A 25365-nucleotide genomic window follows, 5' to 3' on the forward strand; every position below is an offset into this window, starting at 1 on the left:
CTTCAGTAGGCACACAAATACAAACTCCTGCAACCATTAGTCATATATCTTTAATGGTAATTGTTCAAGGGTCATAGTCTTGAGTTTTTTCTGTCTGCATGTTGACATTGAATAAACAGATGGGTAAAATTAAACACAAACATTTAAATAGAAACACAGAGAGAAATACAAACAGCAGGATCACAGCATTTTCAACTAGGTTTTCATTGACAGTTGGTTAAGGGCCTTAGCTTTTCCCCCACAGTTTGCATTAACCCACTTTAGTTCCTGATTGTGGACTGCTGTCCAATCCAAAACCACTCTGTCATTAATAAGATGCAAGACTCAGAAGGTGTGATACTTTAGCCTTTATAAAGTGCCTTATTGTTTCCTCTGTCCCTCTCATTCTCTCCTCGTCCCAGTGAAACATTATGACTTCACTTGCTTTATTTTCTTTGCTTTACTCTGTCAGTGTCCTCACTTTAATTGATAGCTCACTTTCTAGCATCACAGCAGCCTCAAAGTGCACTCTTCTGAACAGCTTCCAGCCAGGCTTTGTGATCCAGGGGGACTATGTCATTGGTGGGATTTTCCCCCTTCATTATAACCAGGAGATGCCAGACCTTAACGGCACCTACAGACCACCACCGGTAAATTGCAATGGGTGAGTTGAAAAGAAGATGGATTTTGCACAATGTTTCTATTAAGTATAAAAGTAGACTAAATATTTTGCTTTTCATCAGCTTTTGTATCAAGGGAAAGGCAACAAAGGGGAATTTAAGCAAGTTGCCAGAGACACTGACAGGAGTTAATTTGTTCACAATAATGGAGAAATCTCAGATGAATGGCATATTTGTGTAATGTATGTGTCCCATTTTCCCCAGGAGGCTGGTTCTTAACAGAGCCAACTCAATATTTCTTTTTAGTTATCATTATGAAGATTTTTAAGAGATTTCTGTCTTTTAAGCAATATTGCGTCCATTAATATATCATGTACAACTTTCTGAATAATACACTATTTTGGAATAATCAGACTACATTCATCTGTATCGGCCACAGATTTGATCCCAGGGCTTTCCGGTGGGCTCAGACGATGAGACTGGCAGTGGAGGAGATAAACCAGAATCCAGTGCTGTTGCCGAATCACACTCTGGGCTACAAAATCTTTGATTCATGTGCATATCCACTGACAGGACAGAGAGCTGTTTTATCTACACTGAATGGGGTGAGTGAGGAAAACTCATTCACCCACCAATGCACCAATGCCTCGCCGCTCCTCGCTATTGTTGGAGAATCTGGATCTGCTCAGTCTATTGTTGTGTCAAGAATCTTGCAGCCATTCAGGATCCCCATGGTAACAGTGACTTCTATTTATGTCAGTCATCACATAAAGGTTATTCTATGCTCAGTAACACTGCACTCTGTTTTTACACAGATCAGCTACTTTTCTTCATGTGCATGTTTCTCTGACAGACAAAAATTCCCAAACTTCTTCAGAGTAATTCCTAGTGATGACTACCAGGTAAAATGTAAAACATGTGGTCAGTTATTGTTTTCAGTGAAAGCTTGACACCTTTATTACTCTGCTATCTTTATTATTATTATTATTATTATTATTATTATTGTTATTATTATTATTATTATTATTATCATCATTATTATTATTACTACAACTTTTAAAGTACCCCCTATATTCTGTTACTCGTGTCTGTGATAGACTTATTTGATGATGTCTGTCTCTCTGCTAGTTCTGGATTTAACTATATGTTTATTCTTTGAAATCCTAAATAGATACAACACAGCCAGGAGTTAAATATATACAGCAGTGTTTAAATTTCATCCCTATCAAATGAAACAATATACATATATTTGTGATTGTTTTGCTAAGCCATAGTATTTTTTGAACGTTTTTTTGATGTCTTTAATATGAAACTGAGTGAGTTGATTGTGTTTTCTTTTGAGCCCAGGTGAAAGCCATTGCACGGATGCTGGTGCGCTTTAACTGGACTTGGGTGGGGCTGCTGCGAGGAGACCATGAATATGGCCGGTTTGCTGTACAAGGTTTACTGAGAGAATTACAGGAAACCAAAGTATGTGTAGCATACCAAGAAATGATTCCTCTGCTCTACAATCGCCAGGTGGCACTGAAGATCATGAAGGTTAGGCTCCATATTATTAATATTGTTATTCACATCCACATACTGCTAATCTCCTTTGACATACTGAGAATGCAGCAGAGTAAACTCTTGTACAATGTTGTGTGTGTATATATATAGATATATGTATCTCTCTCTCTCTCTATATATATATATTTTTTTTTTCTTTATTTTTTTTTCTTAGATATTTTTGAGGTGAGATTGGAAGTGGTCAGGTAGCGGCATACATCTCTGTAATGAATCCCATTAAGTGTTGTTAGTGGCAATAATTTGATTGATAAATAGTTATTTTTAATATTTATTTATTATATTTATTATATTAAAAGACAGTCAATCTATGTCTTTAAAATCAGTCTAAATTGTAACTGTAATTGACTTTACATTACATTACATTACATGCCATTTAGCAGAAGCTTTTATCCAAAGCGACTTACAATGGAATTGAGTACAATCAGCCAGGGGTGGAGTCAAACTTGCAACCATTGCGATGGGACATCAAAAGATATCCCAATTACACAGTATTAAAGGTATGAATTTGTGCGCTGACTGTGGTCACAGCAAAAAGTGAGTGTTGAAATTTCAGGGTTACATTTCAGGTAACATTTCCCAGTTGATTTCCACTCCCAAAGTGTGATTTTAACACTTTCTGATTTAAATGATATTAAGTGTTGGAGTCATTTGGATCATGTCAGTGTTAACTCAACTCCGCAGCAGTGTTATTAAGCTCTGCCCACCACTTCTTCGGAGAAAAAACAGGCCGACTCCATTTTCCTCCTCCTATGCAGTTCTATGGTAAGTGCAATTAAGTCAAACTTAACATTACTGAAACAATTATAGGTTAATGCTGTTAACTGCAGTATGTTCAATGAAACACCTACGGATAACATGTACTATGATATATGATTAAGGAAAAAAAACACTTATGAGACAGTTTTTTTTATCAAATTTAATTTACTCTTTATCTCTTAAAGTTGATCTAATTTTTGACTACTGATAAATATGAACAATATGCCACCCTATTCTCATTCAGTCTTGGAACAGTATAAAATTTGAAGAGTTTTCAGTTAATTTGTGTGACTCTTTGTCTTCAGCCTATGACCAAGAAATGGCCTTCCCTACCCTTGCTGATACATCTCCGTCCACCATCACAGGACAGAAGTCTCCAAAAATGAGTGCATGTGATGCAGTTGAGAAACTTGTAGTCTTTCACAAGGTAATTATATTATTAAGATGATTATAATAATTGTCATGTCATCTTTTTCACCACATGTGTAAATGACGGATGAAATTAAAAATGAAGTCTTCATAGGTATTCCCATCTTGCACTAGAGAAGAATAATCACTGCTATATTTTCTCTGTGGTTGCACATAATTCTTGTGTCTAATGTTACGTTTCCTTATCTCAACCCTAGTCATGCTGCAGTTTAGAGGAGCATCTCCGCAACCAACAAGAAGAGCAAGATTGTCAGCTTCTACATTACCATTGATAAGAACCTCATCCCATGCCAGGCAAACTTTACCCTCATTTGGGCATTTGACAAACTTTTCAAAGCACATAATGTATTAAATTTGTCTTATGATACCCACAATGTTTTAATATAATGGTGAAAAGACATAAATAAATGTGTTTTAAAATTAATAATATGTTTATTGGAATTAATAACATTTTCTCAGTGTAGATAGCTTAACACTTCAGAGAGTGAAACTAACACTACCAAAATAGTATAACATATTTTAACTCAGTGTTACTAGTCTAATCCCCTAGTGTTACTCACTCTGTTTTGTGAGTTGAAGAAGGAACTGTGGCAAAGTGTTAAATGTTTAACTATTTGGAAAGTGTTAATTTAACTCACGAGAGTGTGGAGCTATACAAACCAAAAAAATGTGCTGAAATCAACTCTGTGGGAGTAAATTCAACACTTTTTTGCTGTGTTCCTTTAAGTGAATAAAAAGTAACAATTTATCAAATCAAATAACAATATCAATGAAGTTAAATAACAAAGTTATTTGATCTAAGTCAATGAACACAAAAGCATAATATAATAAGCTAAACATCACACAAGTTTCTAGCTCTACTGAAATTGGCACAATTGCTTCAGAAAGGGGTATCTTCCATACGGTGTGATGAGAGAGCAGGGGCATAGCTCTGACGGTTGCGGCCGCATCGGAAGTGGTGTTAGTAACACCTCTTTCCATCACTGAGCCTGCTGAGGATGCAGGTGAGAACAGAGGGAAGGGCAAAAGAGAGCAAAGAGGACGAAAGAAAACGAAAGAAAATAAAACAGAACGAAAGACAACAGACTGGGCCAGCTTCATAGTTTTTTGGACTTTGGGGGGCATTGTAAAACAGAGGCAGCCAATGAAGCACAATGAGAGTACAGACACAGGCCAAGGCCCCAACAGTGTTTTGTAGCTAGAAAAATGACATGTCTATTGATTAATATCCCTAATTGTAGTGGGTTGTATCAGAGCAGTAAACATTATGCATGATCATGTGACTCTGCTACAAATAAGAGTGGACTTTTTGACCTCAATGAGCTGGACTACGTCCTGGAACTACATCACCATATGAGAGTTTCACCAGACCAGGTCCAAGGAGGGGCTTTGCCCAACAACCAGAGCCCACAACAGAAATGCTGCAGGTGGGGAGGAGTTGCACAAAGACTCCAATGTGTGGTTAGCAGAGCAAAGTTAACCCTTTTGCTCATAGGGGGGAGCAGGGATCCGGTTAGCCTGTCTCTGGGACTGTTGGGAGGAGCGTTGAAGGGCGGCACAAAATTGTCTCCATACCGAGTGGCAGCTGCGATGATTTGCCTGAAGGGAGGTGACAGCGATTTTGTCTTTTTGAAAGTTAAACGGGGGGGTTGATATCCCAGGGAGGCCATGAATGGTGACATGCCGGTGGATGGGGATGTTAGGGAATTGTGTGCATATTTGACCGAGGGCAAAAATGTACTCCATGCAGCAGGGTATTGTGCCATTACACAGCGCAGGGCGCTCTCCAGACTCTGGTTGTCTCTTTCCGTTTGGCCATTCGACTGAGGGTGGTAGCGCACAGGGTAGTGCAGAAAGCTTTCCAGACTCAAAATGTGAATTGGGGGCCGCGGTCAGAGACAATGTCCGGGGGAAGCCGTGTAGGCGAAAAACATGGTTCACAAGGAGTTCCCCCGTCTCGGTGGCAGAGGGGATTGGTGGGGGGGATGAAGTGAACCGCTTTGGAGAACCGGTCTATTACTGTCAGGACTGTGGTGTTGTTCTGGGAGGGGAGAAGACTGGTGATGAAATCCACAGCGATCTGGGACCAGGGACGTCGGGGAAGGACAGTGGGTTCAACAAGCCCGCGGGGGGCGGTTGGAGGATTTGTCCCGGGCACTTATGGGGCAGGCAGACACGAAGGATGTGACGTCCTGAGACATGGTGGGCCACCAGAAGTGCTGTCTGAGGAATTGGAGGGTGCGTGCGGTTCCAGGATGGCAGGTGAGTTTGGAGGAGTGTCCCCACTGCAGAACCTCAGAGCGGACGGGGCTGGGCACAAAAAGTCAATTGGGGGGACCGCTTCCGGGATCAGGCTCTGCCTGTTGAGCCCTCCGGACACATTCCTCCACCGACAAGGAGGCCACACCAACTATACAGGTGGGGCAGACAATAGGATCGGGCTCAGAACTGGGTGGGTCAGGGGAAAAATTGACGGGACAGGGCGTCAGGCTAAACATTGCGGGAGCCAGGGCAAAAGGTGCGAGAGAAGTTAAACCTGCCCAAAAACAGTGCCCACCGTGCCTGCCGAGAGTTGAGGCGCTTGGCGTTCCGGAGGTAGGCGAGGTTCTTGTGGTCAGTCCAGACGATGAAGGGTTCAGAGGACCCCTCCAGCCAGTGCCTCCACTCCTGCAGAGCCATGACGATGGCCAACAGCTCGCAGTTTCCGACGTCATAGTTGGCCTCCGCAGGTGATAGGCAGCAGCTGAAGAAGGCACAGGGATGGAGTTTCTGGTTGATGGTGCTCCATTGGGACAGAACCACTCCTACCCTGACGTCGGAGGCCTCCACCTCAACTGTGAACTGGAGATTAGGGTCGGGGTGACACAGGATAGGGATGGTGGTGAAGAGTCTCTAGAGCTGGACAAAATCAGTCTCGGCCTCAGTTGTCCACTCGAACCCTTTAAGGGGGAGGTAAGATTGGTGAGTGGCTGCTTACGGGTGGAGGGGGTGGGCCAGTCCCTTACGGCGCTGATCTTTGTGGGGTCAGGAGAGAGCTGGCCTCGCTTGACGATGAAACCCAGAAAGGGAACGGATGAGGACCAAGTGGTAGGCATTGCGCAGGTCCAGTTTTGAAATGTGTGCTTTATTGAGGGGACAGAAGAAGCGTTGAGCAGGGGCCGGGCGTATTTTTTTCTGACAGTTATTTCGTTCAGTCCCTGGTAGTCGATGCAGGGCCGTAGGGATCCTTCTTTTGGACGAAGAAAAACCCTGCTCCAACCAGGGATGACGATGGACGGATGAGGCCAGTGCTAGGGACTTGTGGATGTACTTCTCCATGCTATCGCGCTCAGGGTGTGATATGTTATATAGACGGCTGGAGGGGAGAGTAGCCCCGGGGAGTAGGTTGATGCCGCAGTCGTAGGGGAGGCAGAGAGAGTGCATGTTGTTTAGAGAAAACTTTGCCCAAGTCTTGATACTCACGGGGGACAGAGGTGAGATCTGGTGGTGCTGGGAGCGGCTCTGGACCAGAGGGGGAGACCGAAAGAGTGGAGTGGAGGCACTGGGAATGACAAGAGATGCTCCAGTTGGTGAGCTGGCCTGTAGACCAGTTGAATTGGGGGCTGTGACGAGCCAACCATGGTAAACCCAGCACGGCAGGTTTTACCATGGTTCATGTTCATGATGGTTGCCAGAAAGAATGAGAGTGACAGGCTTCTATGGGTGACCTTGGCCAGAGGTTAGCTGTTTTTGGTTCAGTGAGGGGTACAGTGGGGATCCTGGCTTGGTCTGCGATCTTCTGGTCAAGGAAGCAGTCATCTGCTCCAGAGTCGACGAGGAAGGTGAGAGGGAGAGACTGTTGACGCCACATCAGCTTGCCGGGGAGCGTGATCCGATTTGGCGTACCACTGGAAGGGGCTTCGCTCACCAGCACTCCTGTGTGTGCTGGTGAGCTCAGTCTTTTGGCCGGGAGGGGCAGGAGACGATGTAATGGCCGGACTGACCACAGTAGATACAGACTCTGGCAGTCAGCCTCCGTTATCTCTCGGAGAGAGTCAGGCGAGTGAGGGCACAGTTACTAATGGTGGTGGTGGGCTATCCGCATTAAGAGCTGAGGTGATTGGGGTTGACACAGGCACATGCTGGTGGCGAAGTCTAGAAAAATTGGCTGATAACTCTCAGAGTGAAATGACCACTTCCAAGAGGACCTTATCGTGTCAGCCAATAAGTGCGCCTTGTGCGGCTAGCGCCTGACGGAAACTATCTCCGCCTGCCAGGTCCATTGGTGGTCAGATTGTTATGTTACACTAGTAAAGAGTAAAGAGCGATTTAACTACAAGTAGGACCTGACAATGCATAGGAGGCAGATCAGGAGTTAACAAGGTTTATTGCGGAAATATATAGCTAATATAATATGAACTCAAAATAGAAGTTTATATTTAAATTTTTACCTGAACTCATTGGCTGCCAGCCACTTTCAGAGCAGAGAGCCCCATACTGCCAGCCGTTTTAGAGCATTTTGACCCACAGAACATTGTGTTCTATGACTATGGAAACACCGAAATGACCAAAAGAAAGAGTAGACTCTCTTCTTTCATCTGGAAAAAATCCTGCATGGTCTTACCTTCATATGTATATATATTGTAAGTACATGCGCCTAATCCTTCTCAAAGAATATCTCCATCACTCTGTTGACAGGTGCACGTCGTGGCGTAGAAGAAGAGCAAGCAGCGACGTGCACCTGTCACTCATTGTGCCTCATTGGGCTCAGCACTGCTTATCAGTGTGGCACGGTACTTTCTTCATTATTTTTCATTTATAATTGTGTTATCTGTTGAGAATAAAAATGTAATGTATTTGATAAATATACCAGGCATTTATCTGACCCTCTGTAAAGGTGATGCGTAGCTCTACTGCAAAAGTGGTGGTGGTGTTTTCAGCCGAGGGGGAGATGACACCTTTCTTGAGAGACTATATGACTCAGAACATCACTGGTATCCAGTGGGTGGCGAGTGAGGCTTGGGTCACAGCATCAGTCTTTTCAGGGAGAGAGTATTACCCTTACTTGGGAGGAACCATTGGGTTTGGCATCAGAAAAGGTCAAATCTCCAGACTGGGTGACTTCCTGCAGACAGTAAACCCTGAGAGATATCCTGACAATGTCCTGGTGCATGAGCTGTGGGAGTCTCTGTATGGTTGCAGTCCTTTTCCATCCTCTGTCACCCAGATGCCGCCCTGCTCAGGGCAGGAGTCTCTGCTGGCACAGCACTCAGCCTATATGAATACATCAAGCCCTAGAGTCGCCTATAATGCCTATAAGGCTGTATATGCCATTGCTCATTCCCTGCACAACCTGCTTCTCTGTCAGCCAGGAAGGGGACCTTTCCAGAACAACTCATGTGCTCAGAGTAACAACATACACCCTTGGCAGGTACTGTATAATCCACTATTGTTTTACCATTACAAACTGTGGGTCAAAGCCCAATGGTGGGCCTTGTAAGTATTGTAAGTGGACCTCAGACCACAATAACTATAAATATCTCGCATTTACCAAAATCATGTAACATACTGAAAATATTACAAACATATTTTCTGTTCTAAAAAAACTCAAAATATATTTAAATTTAATAAAATATGTATATGAATATTTTTAAATTGCTTATTGTTACATTGTAAATACAGCACTGGACTTCTCACTTAGGGTCAAAAAGATAATTACAATTATTTCTGATCAATATTGAAATTGATTTAGTTGGCAATGTGGGACAACATGTTTTACGTTCCATGTGAAGTGTTCACTTAAACGTTAGGTTACATTTCTACTACTGTACAAATTTAGGCTGTGAATGTTTCGCTGGATTTTTAGGGGCCTCAGAAACTCAAAACTCTGAAGACTGGGAAACTCTACAAGACAGCATTTTACTGGAAACCTTGTATAATGCAATTCAGTGTTTCATTTTGTGCATTTCTAATTTTCTAGCTGCAATACTACCTCCAGGAAGTGAAATTCCAGATTGCTGGGGAGGAGGTGGACTTTGATGCCAAGGGCGACTCAGTACCCTATTATGATATTATCAGTTGGCAGAGAGGCCCAGAAGGAAACATTGAATTTGTCAATGTGGGATTATTTGATGGAACCAAGGCTGTTGGAGAGGAGCTGTTGATCCAGGAGGACGGGATAATGTGGGCAGGACATCAGAGTGAGGCAAGCTGCTCACACTGTGTTTTTACCTTCATCAGATGCCAACTGTTGAAGTTCTGTAGGTTGAGATGGAGGTAAGTCAGGGGGACAGAACAGACTGGATCTGATACAGGGTCATTTGTTTTCATACACAACGGAGATTCAAAGCCCAGCTGGACTATGATGTGTTTGGTGACCTACTATCCTCTGCTGTTTCCCTCATGGATCTTTCTTTATGGAATGTAAGAGTGAATGGTTGTTTGTCCCTGTATGCTGCACCCGTCCTGGGTCTCACCTGCCTTTTGTCCTAATGTCAGCTGGGATTGGCTCCAGCTCCCCACTTCTCCCCCAATTAATACATTTTTCTTCATGACATTAAATGCTTCTGAAAGAGCTCTCATAGATCCCATCTTTATAATATCAGTTCTAAAAAGAAAATTGCATTACACATTACGGTACAAATCTTGAGTTTTTATTTTTTAACTTTGGTATATTTACACTCAAGTTTTTTTTACAGAAAAAAAATAATTATTTGCACTGCAAAATTAACAATTGAACAAGGACCTCAGAGAGACTTGGTTTCTTAGCAGTTCATCTTCAGGAAAATTAACATGTCTGCTTTCTCTGGTAACAGACAAGCCTGCTCCTGGCTGATAGTGTCTCTAGCAGTAGAAAATGTACACTCTGAGGGTGTGGAAGATGCTTGTACACAGGGATACCTGGTTGCCAAGTTTGTCCCTCATATTCCACCACCAGGTCACAGGATTCACTGAAGTTCGGGTCGATACCATAAAAGAACCGAAGTTCGATACCCAGCTCTAATCCCACCTAACCCAGTCCTCAGTGTACACCTTGTAACCATGTGACCTTGAAAAAGTTGTTTGATGACTACGGGCATACCTGTAGTCTAGACTGACATCTGCAGACCAAAAAATATCTAACCAACATAAAACTCAAAACACTGTTAAACACACTTGAGGAACTAGAAGTAACAAACACTTTATAGACAAGTGATTTTGAAGAATTTTCCATCTTTGAGTGATTGTCCAATAACATTCACCAATATCAGCACATGGTCTTTCCACTCTAGGTGCCAGTGTCTGTGTGCAGTGCCAGTTGTCTTCCAGGCTCCCGGAAGGCTGTCCGTCGTGGGGAGCCTATCTGCTGCTTTGACTGTGTACCATGTGACAGTGGCAAAATTAGCAATCAGACAAGTAAGTTTGAGCTGAACAATTAAAAGTCCGAGCAAATCCATTCTTACAATTGTAGCACAGAATGCAATACTGAAACTTGTTCATACTTTCTTCCCTTTAGACTCAGTAGATTGTACAATTTGTCCTGAGGACTTCTGGTCAAACAACGACAGAACAGCCTGCATCTCCAAGAAAGTGGAGTACTTGACCTTCGATTCATTGGGAATAGCCCTGACAGTGATGTCTGTGGTGGGCGCCTGCTTCACTCTGGCGGTCTGTGGAGTCTTCTTCTGTCACAGACACACAGCCATCGTCCGTGTGAATAACTCTGAGCTCAGTTTCTTCATACTGTTTGCACTGACTCTGTGTTTCCTATGTTCTCTGCTTTTCATTGGAAAGCCAACATACTGGTCCTGCATGCTGCGCCACACTGCCTTTAGCATCACATTTTCACTGTGTATTTCATGCATCCTGGGGAAGACTCTGGTGGTACTGGCTGCATTCACTGCCACCAGGCCAGGGCACAACATCATGAAGTGGCTGGGGCCTAAGCAGCAGAGGACCATTATCTCCAGCTGCACTCTGGTTCAGGTGGTTATCTGTGCTGCCTGGCTCATTGATGCTCCACCGTTTCCATCCAGAAATACACAATATGAACATTCAAAGATCATACTGGAGTGTAGTGTGGGCTCTAGCCTGGCATTCTGGTGCGTTCTTGGATATATTGGTCTACAGGCCTGTCTGTGCTTTGTATTGGCTTTTCTGGCCCGAAAGTTGCCTGGAAACTTCAACGAGGCCAAGTTCATCACATTCAGCATGCTGATCTTCTGTGCTGTGTGGCTAGCATTCATCCCTGCTTATATCAGCTCTCCTGGAAATTATGCAGATGCAGTTGAGTCATTTGCCATCTTGGCCTCCAGCTTTGGCTTACTTTTGTGCCTGTTTGCTCCAAAGACTTACATTATTTTATTGAAGCCTGAAAAGAATACAAAACAGCATCTGATGGGGAAAGAAAATAAATGATGAAACCCAAATTAACACAAAGCTATTGAAATAGTAGCGAATGGACTTGTAGATTTCTTTCGGTGACTTATGGATAACTAACCATTTAAGAAAACATGTTCATTAATCAATGATGTTTTGATATTGATATTTCTTTACAGATATGACTCTAGTGTACAAAATTGATCCAAATCAGATAACAGGGAACCTTCATAGGATGCTTGCAGAAAAGCAGTTATTACAATGTGTAACAAAATGACATAAATATTGGTTCTTCTCTTGACTCTAGACTTGCAGAGATGGGAATTGAACCCACAATCTTCCAGTACAAAAATGACTTGCTCTAACCCTGCACATCATAAAAAGTGTCGGATGGTCCCTTCAGTGGAGTGCATATATTTTCTATCCATATATATGCACTACACTGACAAGTATATACATTTGCAATCAAACTTATTCAACCCCTGCTGCAAATTAGGTTTATTGGCAATTGTACAAACTAGCAGCTGTTTGCAATAAACACATTAAACAAGAACAATTTAAATAGCTTAACACAACTAATATTACAAGTGGTTTCTTCAAGTTCAACACAAAATGCCACTTTTAACGCAACTTTAGTACTTAATAGATCACCTTTTTGCTGGTATGACACAAGCTTCTGGCAGCGTTCCTGAGGAATCTTAGCCCATTCCTCAGGGGCAAAGGCCTCCAGTTCCCTAATAGTCTTGGGTTTGCGTGCTCCAACTGACTTTTCAAATCCCACCTTGAGACTTTCAATGGAGTCAGGCGACTCTGATGGCCACTCTAGTATCTTCCAGGACTTCTTCTCAAACCAAACCCTGGTGTACTATGGTTGGGATTATTGTCTGGTCGGAGGGTCCAATGACACCCAAGTTTTTTCACAGACTTTTTCTCCCAGGATTTATCTTTCCCTCCACACACTAAAGTGTTCCAGTGCCAGAGGAAGTGAAGAATGCCCAGAGCATCACTGTGCCACTGCCATGTTTCACTGTAGACAGTGTGTTCTTTGCTTCATTCTTCTCCTCCAGACTGATCCATAGGCCTGACAACTTGTAGTAAACTTCTAGTATTGTTTCACTACTCAACAGAACAGAATCCCAAAACTTTTTTGGCTTATTTATATAGTTTTGAGCCGATTTTTCTTGTGCCTTTGGATCAATAGGGGTGTCTTGGAATTTGGGCATGGAGTGCTTCAATTCAAATCAAATTGAAATTGAATAAGTTTATTGATCCCCAAGGGGAAATTCAAGGTCCCAGTAGCTTAAGACATCATACACAACATACACTTACAACAGTATGATAAAAAAAAAAAATCCAGATGAATGACATGGACAGTAAAAAATACTAAATCAAAGATCCACATGAATGTACTAATTAATATTTGTAATATAAGAACTATAGCAGTGCAGGGATAGGTTTGAAGTAATTGGGTAACAGCCATTGGTATTAAGTTGCGTCTGTGGTGGTGTCTGATGGCTGAAGTCAGTGTAACTGCAGTGTTTGTCGTCTCCTTGTGGGGGAGGGGTGCATCAGCCTTTGATGGGGGTGAGTGTTGCAGTGAGAGTGGGGGGGAGGTGTGGGTTGGGCAGGCAAGCAAGCAGGAGCATTGTCTGAGTCAGCAGAGAGTGGTGGACAGACCACTGCCGCAGGAGCTGGGTAGTTGAAGCTGTTTGAAAAGCAGCACACAGTCTTTGTGGGAACTACAACATCCATGCAGAAGTTCAGGCAGTCAGTTGTGCAATGTGTGACCTCCTCTAAATCCTCTATATTCTGAAGCACACTCCAGTCAGTGGACTCAAAACTAAAAAGCAAAATGCCAACAATACTCCACAGCTGGCAGCTGTGCCTCAACGGCATGCGCACCAGTTGGGGGAGAAAATGTCCATCACTGATCTCCACAAAGCCGCAACATTCCTGTGGCCGAAACTCAACCAGTTGCGGATGCTGCCATCTGACCAATGTCCTGTCTGTTAACTGCGCAGCAGCCGATAGTAGACGGGTTCGGTCGGACAATTCATGCTAGTGTGTCGGGCTGGGTCGGGTTCGGGCTTAAATACGCACGGGCTGGGTCAGGTCGGGTTGTAATTTTCCGGCCGTGGGGATGCAGCTAGTTTGCCACGTCTCAGACTTCATTCCCTGTTCAACTTCTGTTTCCTTAGCAGGGCAGCCAGTTCGTCAGTCTTATTAGCTAGTGAGTTCACGTTCCACATTACTATTGATGGAATTTAGGGCTTGTATCTTCACTTTAACTCCCGCTTTGCAACCCCGAAAGCATCACAATTTCTTGGGGATGTTAACGTGAACACCACCATCATTTCTTCGTAGCAGTTGAATCCTTGTATAAACAAGTTTGTCTAGTTTTTTGCTGCCACCAGATTGCAGCAAAAACGTAAACAATAGATGAAGAAATGCCCAGAAAGAGACACGGAGCTACATGGACATGCTGCCCACTCTCAGTATGTGCCTTACTGTGGAAACTGTCACCAAGTCTTGCTGCAGGTCTTTTGCAGCCAGTCAAGGGTTTTTGACCACCTGCCTCCTCAGGAATCTGGTCTGCCACGTCCAGGTCGTGTAACCACTGTTCCTTTAACTTTGAACTTGAAAACTATACTTCCAGCTGTATCTATAGTAACATTCTGTGCCTTTGTTCTTTTTGTGTCAGTTTCCTTGTTTGTTCAAGGCAATGATCTTTTCTCTGAACTTTATGGACAATTCTCTTGACTTTCTAAAATGCAGTTAAACTTCAAGGTTATTTAAGGTGTTCGATCTCAAGCACACCAGATACAACTGTGGCAAAGTTGTGGTAAGTGAGAGGAAACCGACGATGCCACCTCAGGGAATTTCGCTCCGTGGAAATAACTAAATAAAATAAGTAATTTAGCCTAGTGGTCTGCAGGGGTTCATGGTGGCTCGCATGCGGTAAGCCTTCCAGTATAGGGACTCCAGGCATGCTAAAGTATCAGCAGCTATCATCGAGGTGAGGACAGGAAGAAAATGGAGAGCGGAGAAGGAAGTGCAGGTGGCGAAGTCACACCTGAGACAGAAGGTGCTGGTGGGCACTGTTGCAACTGGCAGAGCAGGTTTTGGCTACTTCCAAAAGACCCAGGTCGACAAGGGCAGTAGGGCACCGGCAGCAGGGAGCATGGACCAGGTGGGAGAGTACTCTGCAGCGCAGGATCACTTGGTCTAACATCTTACAGGCAGATTTCTGTCGTGTCCGGTTCCTGATGCAGGCAGTCTATGATGCCTTGCCAAGCCCAGCAAATCTCCACGTCTGGCGAAAGAGCAAGACACACATTTATGTTGTTAATATGATCCATTTGAGTTCAAACTGTTAAAACTGGTTAATTGTTGAGTTGATATCTCTGGCCAGAGACTCTTTTGTTTCTTGTGTTTGGTTAATTTATTAATATAATTTAACAATTCTCAGTTTATCAATTGATCATTTATATTTGGTTCATTTAATTTGAGCCCGTTTAATTGTGTTTTCCTCTCCCCTTAGTGCTGAAGGCCGACGGTGGTGGTGGTGGTTCTCCTGGGTGGTGGTGGTCCTCCTGGGTGGTGGTGGTCCTGTGTGCTGTGTGATCCCTTTTTAAGATTTTCTTTGTTTACACGTCACCTTTTGCTGTGTGTGTGTGGGGTGTCCTCCTTTTCCTTTTGGATGTCACTTCCCCTACCAAACCCCTCCTCCAGCCAGTAAGCCTCAGACTACATCCCCCTATTAGTTGGGCTCTTTTCTTTTTTTGTTACAGTGCCAATCTCATGATTGTTTTAAAGGTGACATAGAATGCTTGTATCACACATATATGTCAGTTATGGAGGTCTACTTACATATATAAACTTGTTTTCATGATTAAAAACCTCCTAATCGCTGCAAACGAGCTGATCCAAATATCTCCTGACTGACGCTCTCGTCAGCCGCGCTGTTTCAGACCAAAACCACACCCCCAGAATGTGGACTGTGTTGTGATTGGCCAGCCAACGAGAGCTTTCCCACTGTCCTGTGATTGGCCAGGTACCTGGAAGTGACGTAATAGATAGGCCAGCTCTCAGATACACAGCTCCCCCTCTGGCACGGTGGATGCTCTGCATCTCAGCAGCTACAACGAGAGTAGTTCTTCTTCTTCTGCGGTTGAATGTACGCAACCGGATGTGCCCGGACTAGTGCCCGCACCGGGAGGCGCTACGGTGGTGAGAGGAGTGGTGAGGATTTCTGATGATGACATCAAACTAAGGAAGTGCCGATCCGCTTCGCAGAGCCCAGGAAAACAATACAACACTATTTTCTCAGCAGTGGCTGAACTGTTTGTTCTGAAACTTTAGGGTTTCATAAACGAGGTAATGACGCAGATACACACACAAACGCAGCGTTAATTGGAGCTTCCGGTCTATGTGGGTGTTACGTTCTTAATTTATTTGTTTGACAAACAAGACAGCAACACGACAAACCAAAGTTTTAAATGAGACAAAGACGGTTTAAAGAAATTATATTTAATAATGAATACTCAAACACAGCCTGGTTTACACAAGGTGGGGGGAGGAAAGGAGGGAGGTGGAGTGCCAAATAAATGAAATCAATTAAAACAAGTCCTACTCTATACCTCTGTTTCCAAACAAAAAAAAACTGTCCTCTCTAAAAACAAGAGTTCAAAATAATTGTCAAAATATTACATGGGTGGCAATGCTCCACCGCTAAGCTAGTGTATATAGACAGTGTTACCTACGTGCTGCCATGTACAGGGTACCCCAAGCTGAACTAACTCCTTTCCCCACCACACACCATTTACCACGACTGTTGTCTGCCAGCAAGTTCATCGAGTGTCGACAAATTGAGAGAGTGAGAGCTCCTCAACAGGCTCCCCTTTATTGAGCCTCCCGTCAAATGATTGGCCATGGCAGAAGTCAAGGCGGTGGCCTCATGTCCTCCCAGGTGCAGCTCATGATCATCAGCACCTGGTGGAAGGATAGGGGAGGGAGAGAGGAGAGAAGAGGAAAAGAAAAACTAATACAATGCCCCTGCTGGGCATGTAACAGTGGGCTTTAATAATAAATTGTTAGACATGATCATTGAACTCTGTCTCATTCCCTCCCTGAGTAAACGAACCTGAGTGTCTTTTTGTTCTGAAGGTACTACTCGACCTTTACTACTGGTCCTTGGGCCATAACCCAAAGTGGCGTTGTCGGTATTTGGAGTATAACATAGTAATAACCCTTGTGTCGCCACAGTATCATCTTGAGTACTGGGTGGTTATAAAAGGAGCAGCCCTGGAATGGTTTCATACCTACCTTTCCGAGAGAAGTTTCTGTGTGAGCCTTAACAACTTTGAGTCCTCTTCAGCACCCCTCCACTGTGGGGAGCTGCAGGGTTCCTTTCATGGACCTCTCCTCTTTTTATTGTACCTACTTCCTTCAGGTTCTATTTTGAGAAAATATGGCATTTGTTTCCACTGCTATGCAGATGACTGACAAATTTATATACCACTAACAAGAAATTACTCTCACTCTGTCCACTCACTGTTAAAATGTATTAATGACATTATGGCATGGATGGCATTAAACTTCCTGAGTTTGAATGACAGAAAAACGGAAGTTCTGTCTGAGTGGTGCTCCTGACACCCAACTTATTGACCTTGGCTCCTTCTATAAGAACCACTGTTACCAATCCAGGGGTGAAAATAGACTGTGAGTCGAAATTTGACAGTTCAATACTGCTTTTCTCAACTGAGGCAAATGGCTAAGATTAGGTCTGTTCTGTCCAGTGGAGACTTTGAAAAACTTTTTCATGCTTTTATCATGACCCGTCTAGACTGTTGTAATGTCCTCTATGTTGGAGTTAGCCAGGCCTTTCCTTTCTCGCCTACAGCCTGTTCAGAATGTTGCTGCATGCCTTGGTCTGGTCACGCTGCCAGGTTGCATGCATGTACTGTAAATTAAACCTTGTACCATTTGCCATTGGGGTGACACTTCAATTTATACGGAGGACCATGGAATCATTTTAACACAAATTATTGACAAATATGACAGAAATACTAAACAGAGACCCAAAACACCTTTATATGCAATGAAAAAACTGACAACGATGAATATCATTCAAGAAAAGTTCTTGGGGTCATGACAAAATCAGCTCTGAGGAAAAGTACAGTAGTCGAGTCTTTACTTTCATCTTTTTGACAGTGACCAAACAGAAATCATGAGAGAAACAAAAAAAAAAGAATAATAACAGATACATTATCATGTGAGACTCTATTTGTTTGTGTACTTTTTTTCATTGTTTCGGGCCTTAGCTTTTCCCCCACAATTCAGCATTAACCCACTTTAGTTCCTGATTGAGGACTACTGTCCAATCCAAACCTCAGGTGTGAGACTGTAGCCTTTATAAAGTGCCTTGTTGTTTCCTCTGTCCCTCTCATTCTCTCTTAAGCCCAGTGAAACATTATGACTTCACTTGTTTTATTTTCTTTGCTTTACTCTATCAGTGTCCTCACTTTAACTGATGGCTCACTTTTCAGCATCACCACTGCAGCTCCACCAGCAGCCTCAAAGTGCACTCTTCTAAACAGCTTCCAGCCAGGATTTTTTGTCCAGGGTGACTATGTCATTGGTGGGATTTTCCCCCTTCATTTTAATCTGAAAATGCCAGACCTTAACAGCACCTACAGACCAACACCAATAAATTGCAATGGGTGAGTTTCATAGATGATCGTGGGAGGATTTTACTTACATTTTCCTGTATAAATTATGTCTAATTTTGCACTCTTAATATAAAATGGAATAGACAGAATGTGTTTATAATCATTAGAGTTTTTATATGAACAGACTACATTCATCTGTATTGCCCACAGACTTTATGCCAGGGCTTTCCGGTGGGCTCAGACTATGAGACTGGCAGTGGCGGAGATAAACCAGAATCCAGTGCTGTTGCCGAATCACACTCTGGGCTACAAAATCTATGATTCGTGTAGATATCCACTGACAGGACAGAGAGCTGTTTTATCGATGCTGAATGGGGTGAGTGAGGAAAACTCTTCTATGTGCAAAAATGCCTCGTCGCTCCTCGCTGTGATTGGGCCTTCTGGATCTGCTCAGTCTATTGTTGTGTCAAAAATCCTGCAGCCATTCAGGATCCCCATGGTAACAGTGACTTTTATTTATGTCAATCATCACAAAAAATTTATTATTTTCTGAGTAACACTGCACTCTGTTTTTACACAGATCAGCTATGCTTCATCGTGTGCATGTTTGTCAGACAGAGTAAAATATCCAACCTTCTTCAGAGTAATTCCTAGTGATGACTACCAGGTAAAATGTAAAACATGTGGTCAGTTATTGTTTTCAGTCGAAGCTTGACACATTTTGAACTTTAAAATTAAAACTATTAATAAAAAAAGACGTAAATCTTCAAACACAGAAATTAATTTAAATATATGAGTTCCTCTTTCTTATATCCTGTTTGTCTTCTTTTCAGTTTTGGTCATTGTAATAATCACTGATTATTATCATCAGTATATTTATATTATATTTTTTTGTATTGTTAGAATCTTTATTATTGATGTTTGTCAATGTCTTTATTGTAAGTCGTTCTGCTTGTTGTAGAGGCTTATATATAAACAGCACTACTTACAGGGTTCGTACAGAGCCTTGAAAGTCTGGAAAATGCTTGATTTTAAATATTGTGTTTTCAAGGTTTGAAATGTGCTTGACATTTGAGCACTGTGCTGGAAAATGCTGGATTTACTATATATTGACCAGTGTCAGAATTAAAAAAATGTCTTCTGGAAATTTAAATAAAATAAAGGCGTAATGTTTTTTCTCCGCTGTCTCGTACGTACGAAGGAGTATTAGGGCCAGCGTATGAGTGTTGCTCCGCGTGTTTTCTTTCCTTGCGCACGCCCCTCACCTGGCGATCGCGTCAAAAATTATCTAGAACCACTTTGCCGCTCTTTGTAAGTTCCAACAAATTCTGAGTTGTGTGTTATTGACTTGTCGATACAAAGAAATAGTATGCTAAATTGACGCTCAGGACCGTTAGCAATTAGCTGGTCAGCTAGTTCTCATTAAGCCATTGCATCAAATGTATGTTGTTAGCTAGATAGCGTTAGCTCGGGGGTTACTCCATCTTAACGCAGGGCTCTCAAGTTTCACACACTGAGCGTGGCAGTCACGCTTTTCCGTCTTTTGTTACGCACTCCCGCCACACATTGTATTTCTCATAAAATGATAATATAAAGTTATCTGGTGCGCCGCTATCGCTATGGTACCGGGAGGAAACTCTTCTCATACACATGTGCTTGCCTGTTTACTCCTGAGCGGTGCTCACTTTAGTTGATACTCCATCTTGTGGCCAAAAGGATAAACCACACCCCTCTGTATGTGCTACTTTTCATCACAGAAACTGGAGCACAGATACTATTTTGTGAGCTACAATACATAAAAACTGGACATAATAACCTCTTAACATTTGAAATGAAATAACTTAAAAAATATATGGGGGAGGGCTTATTCTGTTATCATTTATTCTCCTTACACTAGTGTATTCATATTTCCATCATCTGTTGTTTCTTTTCTTTTTGAAATAACAATTTGAAGTGCAGTTGCAGTAAATACCGTTTCATTGTTGCATATAGTCCATTTTAGTCAGGAAGCTACTTTTAGTTGTAGTAATACATTTTTAGATTTTACAGTACTGTGCAGAAGTCTAAGGCCACCATTAGATTTGTTGTTTTAGCAATGCTATAACAACAATAGCGGATAATTATTTCTATTTCACTTTACTGGAACACATGCAGAAAATATGTATGCAGTTTTTTGTTGTTTTAAAAAAAAAAACAAAAAAAAACATCCTCTACAGGTGTCAAGTATTTAGCGTGATCTACCCTTACACTTGAACAATAACACAGCTCTGTTAATACTGGAGTGGAACCTTAATTAATGTTACTGGTAAATCCTGTGTTTGTCATTCATAAAAGATTGTTCCCTTGCTATGTAAATTGGGTTGCATATCTGCAAAAGAGCAACAGTAAAACATAATTGAATGTAACCAGGGAGGATTATTTGTCATATATGTATATAGAGAGTTTATTTAAAGTTCCTTGAAAAAGTTGATATTTTATCTGGTTCCTTGAAAAAGTTGATATTTTATCTATTTTATCTGGAAAAGTGCTTAAATTTTACAATTAAAAAGCTGTACGAACCCTGTTCTTACGTGTTGTCCCAATAATTAAATAATACATCAATATTTCTTTGTTCTGCCAAACTTCCATGCTTTATAGTTTACAGAATACATACATGTTGTAACAGGACACAAATCCAAATAATTTATGAAGATATTGCTTTTCATTTGTTCAAGTTTTTTAATGTCTGCAATATGAAACTGTGTGAGTTGTCTTTCTCTGTTGAACCCAGGTGAAAGCTATTTCACAGCTGCTGGTGCACTTTAACTGGACTTGGGTGGGGCTGCTGCGAGGAGACAATGATTATGGCCGCTTTGCTGCAAAAGGTTTACTGAGAGAATTACAGGAAACCAAAGTATGTGTAGCGTACCAAGAAATGATTCCTCTGCCCTACAATCGCCAGGGGGGACTAAGGATAATAAAGGTATGAAAACACTGTGGGCACTATTGACTTCTACCTTTAAGTGGTCAGCATTTTTATTGTTGATGACCAGTCAAAGCTGCTTTTCACGACAGTTTATGTCATTCACCCATTCACATACATTCACACATTTATACATTGCATTTATGTGGAGCACATTTTGTTTCACACATCTTTCATACCCATTCACAGACTGCCAGCACAGTAATGTGAGGATAAGTGTCTTGCCTAAAGAAACATCAGCATGTAGACTCGTGGAGCCAGGAATCAAACCCTCAATCTTTCAGTTGCAGGACGACTCTACCACTGACCCACTGCCACCCCTTTAATATGTTATTACCACAAGATTAAATAATAACACCCTCTGGGACTCTAGGGGCTGAGTAGAGTGGTGATTTGATGCTATTAAAAATGAACTAAAGTTTGTATAGCATTAATGAGTTTCTGTTTCAGTTAAAGACACTTTTGTTCTGCTAACACATATTAACACATAAACACATTAAAGCTCCTATTTGTGGACCTATTGTTATCATTAAATTTAGACACTCCAGGAGAAAACTGTATTTGTCTCACTTTCATCTATTTATATCATCAAGCCCATATTAGTTCCAGAGTCATGACGTGAATTGTGACTCTGACCATGTACAGGATCATTAAAAAAAAATTCCTAAGAACATCACTTAACTAAGTCCACAATAGGTCAATACATGCACATTCATTCAAAAATGACCAAAGAATCACAAAATGCGAGGCAATGCAAAATGAAGAGGGTCATAACATGAGGAAGATGAATAATGTCACAGGTGAAATTAATTGGGCAGAGCATAACATGTCAATGGTGGGAAAATACAGGGTGTGAAGTCAAGAGACAATGTTAGTACCAAAGTACAACAGGAAATCATGAAACATGACTTTACTTTGACGAAAAAGTATTTTTGTCAAATATTGCCTTATAAGGTGTACTAGAAAAACTATATTCAATGTGTACATCTGAGTTTTTCTTATTGTCACTCAGTTTTGATTTGATCTCCTTGTAAAACCCTGTTATGTACATTATCTGACCCTCTGTCAAGGTGATGCGTAGCTCAACTGCAAAAGTGGTGGTGATATTTGCAGCTGAGAGGGATATGACACCTTTCTTGAGAGACTACATGACTCAGAACATCACTGGAATCCAGTGGGTGGCAAGTGAAGCCTTGGTCACATCATCAGTCTTTTCAGGGAGAGAGTATTACCCTTACTTGGGAGGAACCATTGGGTTTGGCATCAGAAAAGGTCATATCTCCAGATTGGGTGACTTCCTGCAGACAGTAAACCCTAAGAGATATCCTGACAATGTCCTGGTGAATGAGCTGTGGGAGTCTCTGTATGGGTGCAGTCCTTTTCCATCCTCTGTCACCCAGATGCCACCCTGCTCAGGGCAGGAGACTCTGCTTGAACAGAACTCAGCCTACATGAATACATCCAGCCCTAGAATCACCTATAATGTCTATAAGGCTGTATATGCCATTGCTCATTCCCTGCACAACCTCCTTCTCTGTCAGCCAGGGAGGGGGCCTTTCCAGAACAACTCATGTGCTCAGAGCAACAACATACACCCTTGGCAGGTACTGTATAATCCGCTATTTCTTTACCATTTCAAACTGTGGGTCAAAGCCCAATGGTGGGCATTGTAAGTATTGTAGGTGGACCGCAGACCACGATAACTATCTCCCATTTACCAAAGTCATATCATCTAAAGCCAACTAAATTATAATATATTTAAATCTTAATGAAATATGTTTAGGAATATTTTCAAATAGTTTATTGTTCCATTGTAGACCCAAGACATTTTAATTTCCTTGCAATGTGTTCACTTTAATGTTATGCTATATTTCTACTACTGTACAAATTTAGACCATGGATTTCTGAAGACTGGGAAGCTCATCAAGACAGCATTTTACTGAAAAAAACGCGATTCAGTTTTTCATTATGTGCATTTCTTAATTTTCAAGCTGCAACATTACCTCCAGGAAGTGAACTTTCAGATTGCTGGTGAGGAGGTGGACTTTGATGCCAAGGGTGACTCTGTACCCTATTATGATATTATCAACTGGCAGAGAGGCCCAGAAGGAAACATTGAATTTGTCAATGTGGGTTTGTTTGATGGAACCAAGGCTGTTGGAGAGGAGCTGTTGATCCAGGAGGACGAGATAATGTGGGCAGGACATCAGAGTGAGGCAAGCTGCTCACACTGTGTTTTTACCTTCATCAGATGCCAACTGTTGAAGTTCTGTAGGTTGAGATGGAGGTAAGTCAGTTGGACAGAAAAGACTTGATCTGATACAGGGTCATTTGTTTTCATACAAAACGGAGATTCAAAGCCCAGCTGGACTATGATGTGTTTGGTGATTGACTATCTACTGTTGTTTTCCTCATGGATCTTTCTGTATGGAATGTAAGAGTGAATGGATGTTTGTCTGGACTGATGACCCATCCTGGGTCTGACTCCGCCTTTTTTTCCTATGTCAGCTAGGATTGGCTCCAGCTCCCCACAACCCTCATGTGCAGGATAAAGCGGTAGAAAATAAATTAATCTTTCTTCATGACTTTAAAGGCTTCTGAAAGAGCTCTCATAGATCTACAGGTAACTATATTTAACAGAACCACAGGTTATGGACTAGCTTATGGGCAGGAACCCAGTCCTCAGAGTCCATCTTGTAACCATGTGACCATCAAACAGTTATTTGATGACTACCAGCATACCTAGTCTAGACTGACATCTTCAGGCCAAATATACGTATCTAAACAACATAAAACTCAAAACACTGTTAAACACAGTTGAGAAACTAGAAGTAACAAATACTTTTTCCATCTCTTAATAGATAAACCAATAACATTTAACAATATCAGGTTAAATGTGCTCTCCACTCTAGGTGCCAGTGTCTGTGTGCAGTGCCAGTTGTCTTCCAGGCTTCCGGAAGGCTGTCCGTCGTGGGGAGCCTATCTGCTGCTTTGACTGTGTACCATGTGACAGTGGCAAAATTAGCAATCAGACAAGTGAGTTTGATCTGAACAATAAAATGTCAAAGCAAATCCATTCTTACAATTGTAGTACAGAAGTAATACTGCAATACTGAACATTTTTCATACTTTCTTCCCTTTAGACTCAGTAGATTGTACAATTTGTCCTAAGGACTTCTGGTCAAACAATGACAGAACAGCCTGCATCTCCAAGAAAGTGGAATACTTGACCTTCGATTCATTGGGAATAGTCCTGACAGTGATGTCTGTGGTGGGCGCCTGCTTCACTCTGGCTGTCTGTGGAGTCTTCTTCTATCACAGACACACAGCCATCGTCCGTGTGAATAACTCTGAGCTCAGTTTCTTCATACTGTTTGCACTGACTCTGTGTTTCCTGTGTTCTCTGCTTTTCATTGGAAAGCCAACATACTGGTCCTGCATGCTGCGCCACACTGCCTTTAGCATCACATTTTCACTGTGTATTTCCTGCATCCTGGGGAAAACCCTGGTGGTACTGGCTGCATTCACTGCCACCAGGCCAGGGCACAACATCATGAAGTGGATGGGGCCTAAGCAGCAGAGGACCATCATCTCCAGCTGCACTCTGGTTCAGGTTGTTATCTGTGCTGCCTGGCTCATTGATGTTCCCCCATTTCCATCCAGAAATACACAATATGAACATTCAAAGATCATACTGGAGTGTAGTGTGGGCTCTAGCCTGGCATTCTGGTGCGTTCTTGGATATATTGGTCTACAGGCCTGTCTGTGCTTTGTATTGGCTTTTCTGGCCCGAAAATTGCCGGGAAACTTCAACGAGGCCAAGTTCATCACATTCAGCATGCTGATCTTCTGTGCTGTGTGGCTAGCATTCATCCCTGCTTATATAAGCTCCCCTGGAAATTATGCAGATGCAGTTGAGTCATTTGCCATCTTGGCCTCCAGCTTTGGCCTATTGTTCTGCCTGTTTGCTCCAAAGAGTTACATTATTTTACTGAAGCCTGAAAAGAATACAAAACAGCACCTGATGGGGAAAGAAAAGAAATGA

At 42.2% G+C, this 25365-nt stretch overlaps 2 protein-coding genes across 2 annotated transcripts; both read left to right on the forward strand.

Annotated features, from left to right (window-relative positions):
• The first annotated feature begins 410 nt into the window (after positions 1-410).
• Positions 411-11726, forward strand: LOC131456152 (extracellular calcium-sensing receptor-like). Its single transcript, XM_058624213.1, has 9 exons — positions 411-643; positions 1039-1333; positions 1415-1501; positions 1947-2138; positions 8227-8496; positions 8557-8760; positions 9310-9534; positions 10601-10724; positions 10825-11726. The coding sequence occupies exons 1-9, from the start codon at positions 411-413 to the stop codon at positions 11724-11726; spliced, it is 2532 nt and encodes an 843-aa protein (XP_058480196.1).
• A 6543-nt stretch (positions 11727-18269) lies between these two features.
• LOC131456168 (extracellular calcium-sensing receptor-like) lies at positions 18270-25365 on the forward strand. Its single transcript, XM_058624230.1, has 9 exons — positions 18270-18409; positions 18569-18857; positions 18939-19025; positions 21129-21320; positions 22391-22660; positions 22721-22924; positions 23312-23518; positions 24233-24356; positions 24464-25365. Exons 1-9 carry the CDS (start codon positions 18360-18362, stop codon positions 25363-25365), a joined length of 2325 nt encoding a protein of 774 aa, XP_058480213.1. The 5' UTR covers positions 18270-18359.

This window comes from Solea solea, chromosome 3 (assembly GCF_958295425.1).
Source record: "Solea solea chromosome 3, fSolSol10.1, whole genome shotgun sequence".
Classification (NCBI taxonomy): domain Eukaryota; kingdom Metazoa; phylum Chordata; class Actinopteri; order Pleuronectiformes; family Soleidae; genus Solea; species Solea solea.

Excerpts from the sequence above, each read along its gene's own strand:
- LOC131456168 (XM_058624230.1), top strand. The coding sequence starts at position 18,360 with ATGCCAGACCTTAACAGCACCTACAGACCAACACCAATAAATTGCAAT. Across the intron at positions 22,661-22,720 it reads GATATCCTGACAATGTCCTG|ATGCCACCCTGCTCAGGGCA; the intron begins GTGAATGAGCTG and ends TCTGTCACCCAG. Across the intron at positions 23,519-24,232 it reads AGGAGGACGAGATAATGTGG|GTGCCAGTGTCTGTGTGCAG; the intron begins GCAGGACATCAG and ends TCTCCACTCTAG.
- LOC131456152 (XM_058624213.1), top strand. The coding sequence starts at position 411 with ATGACTTCACTTGCTTTATTTTCTTTGCTTTACTCTGTCAGTGTCCTC. Across the intron at positions 644-1,038 it reads CCACCGGTAAATTGCAATGG|ATTTGATCCCAGGGCTTTCC; the intron begins GTGAGTTGAAAA and ends TATCGGCCACAG. Across the intron at positions 10,725-10,824 it reads CAAAATTAGCAATCAGACAA|ACTCAGTAGATTGTACAATT; the intron begins GTAAGTTTGAGC and ends TCTTCCCTTTAG.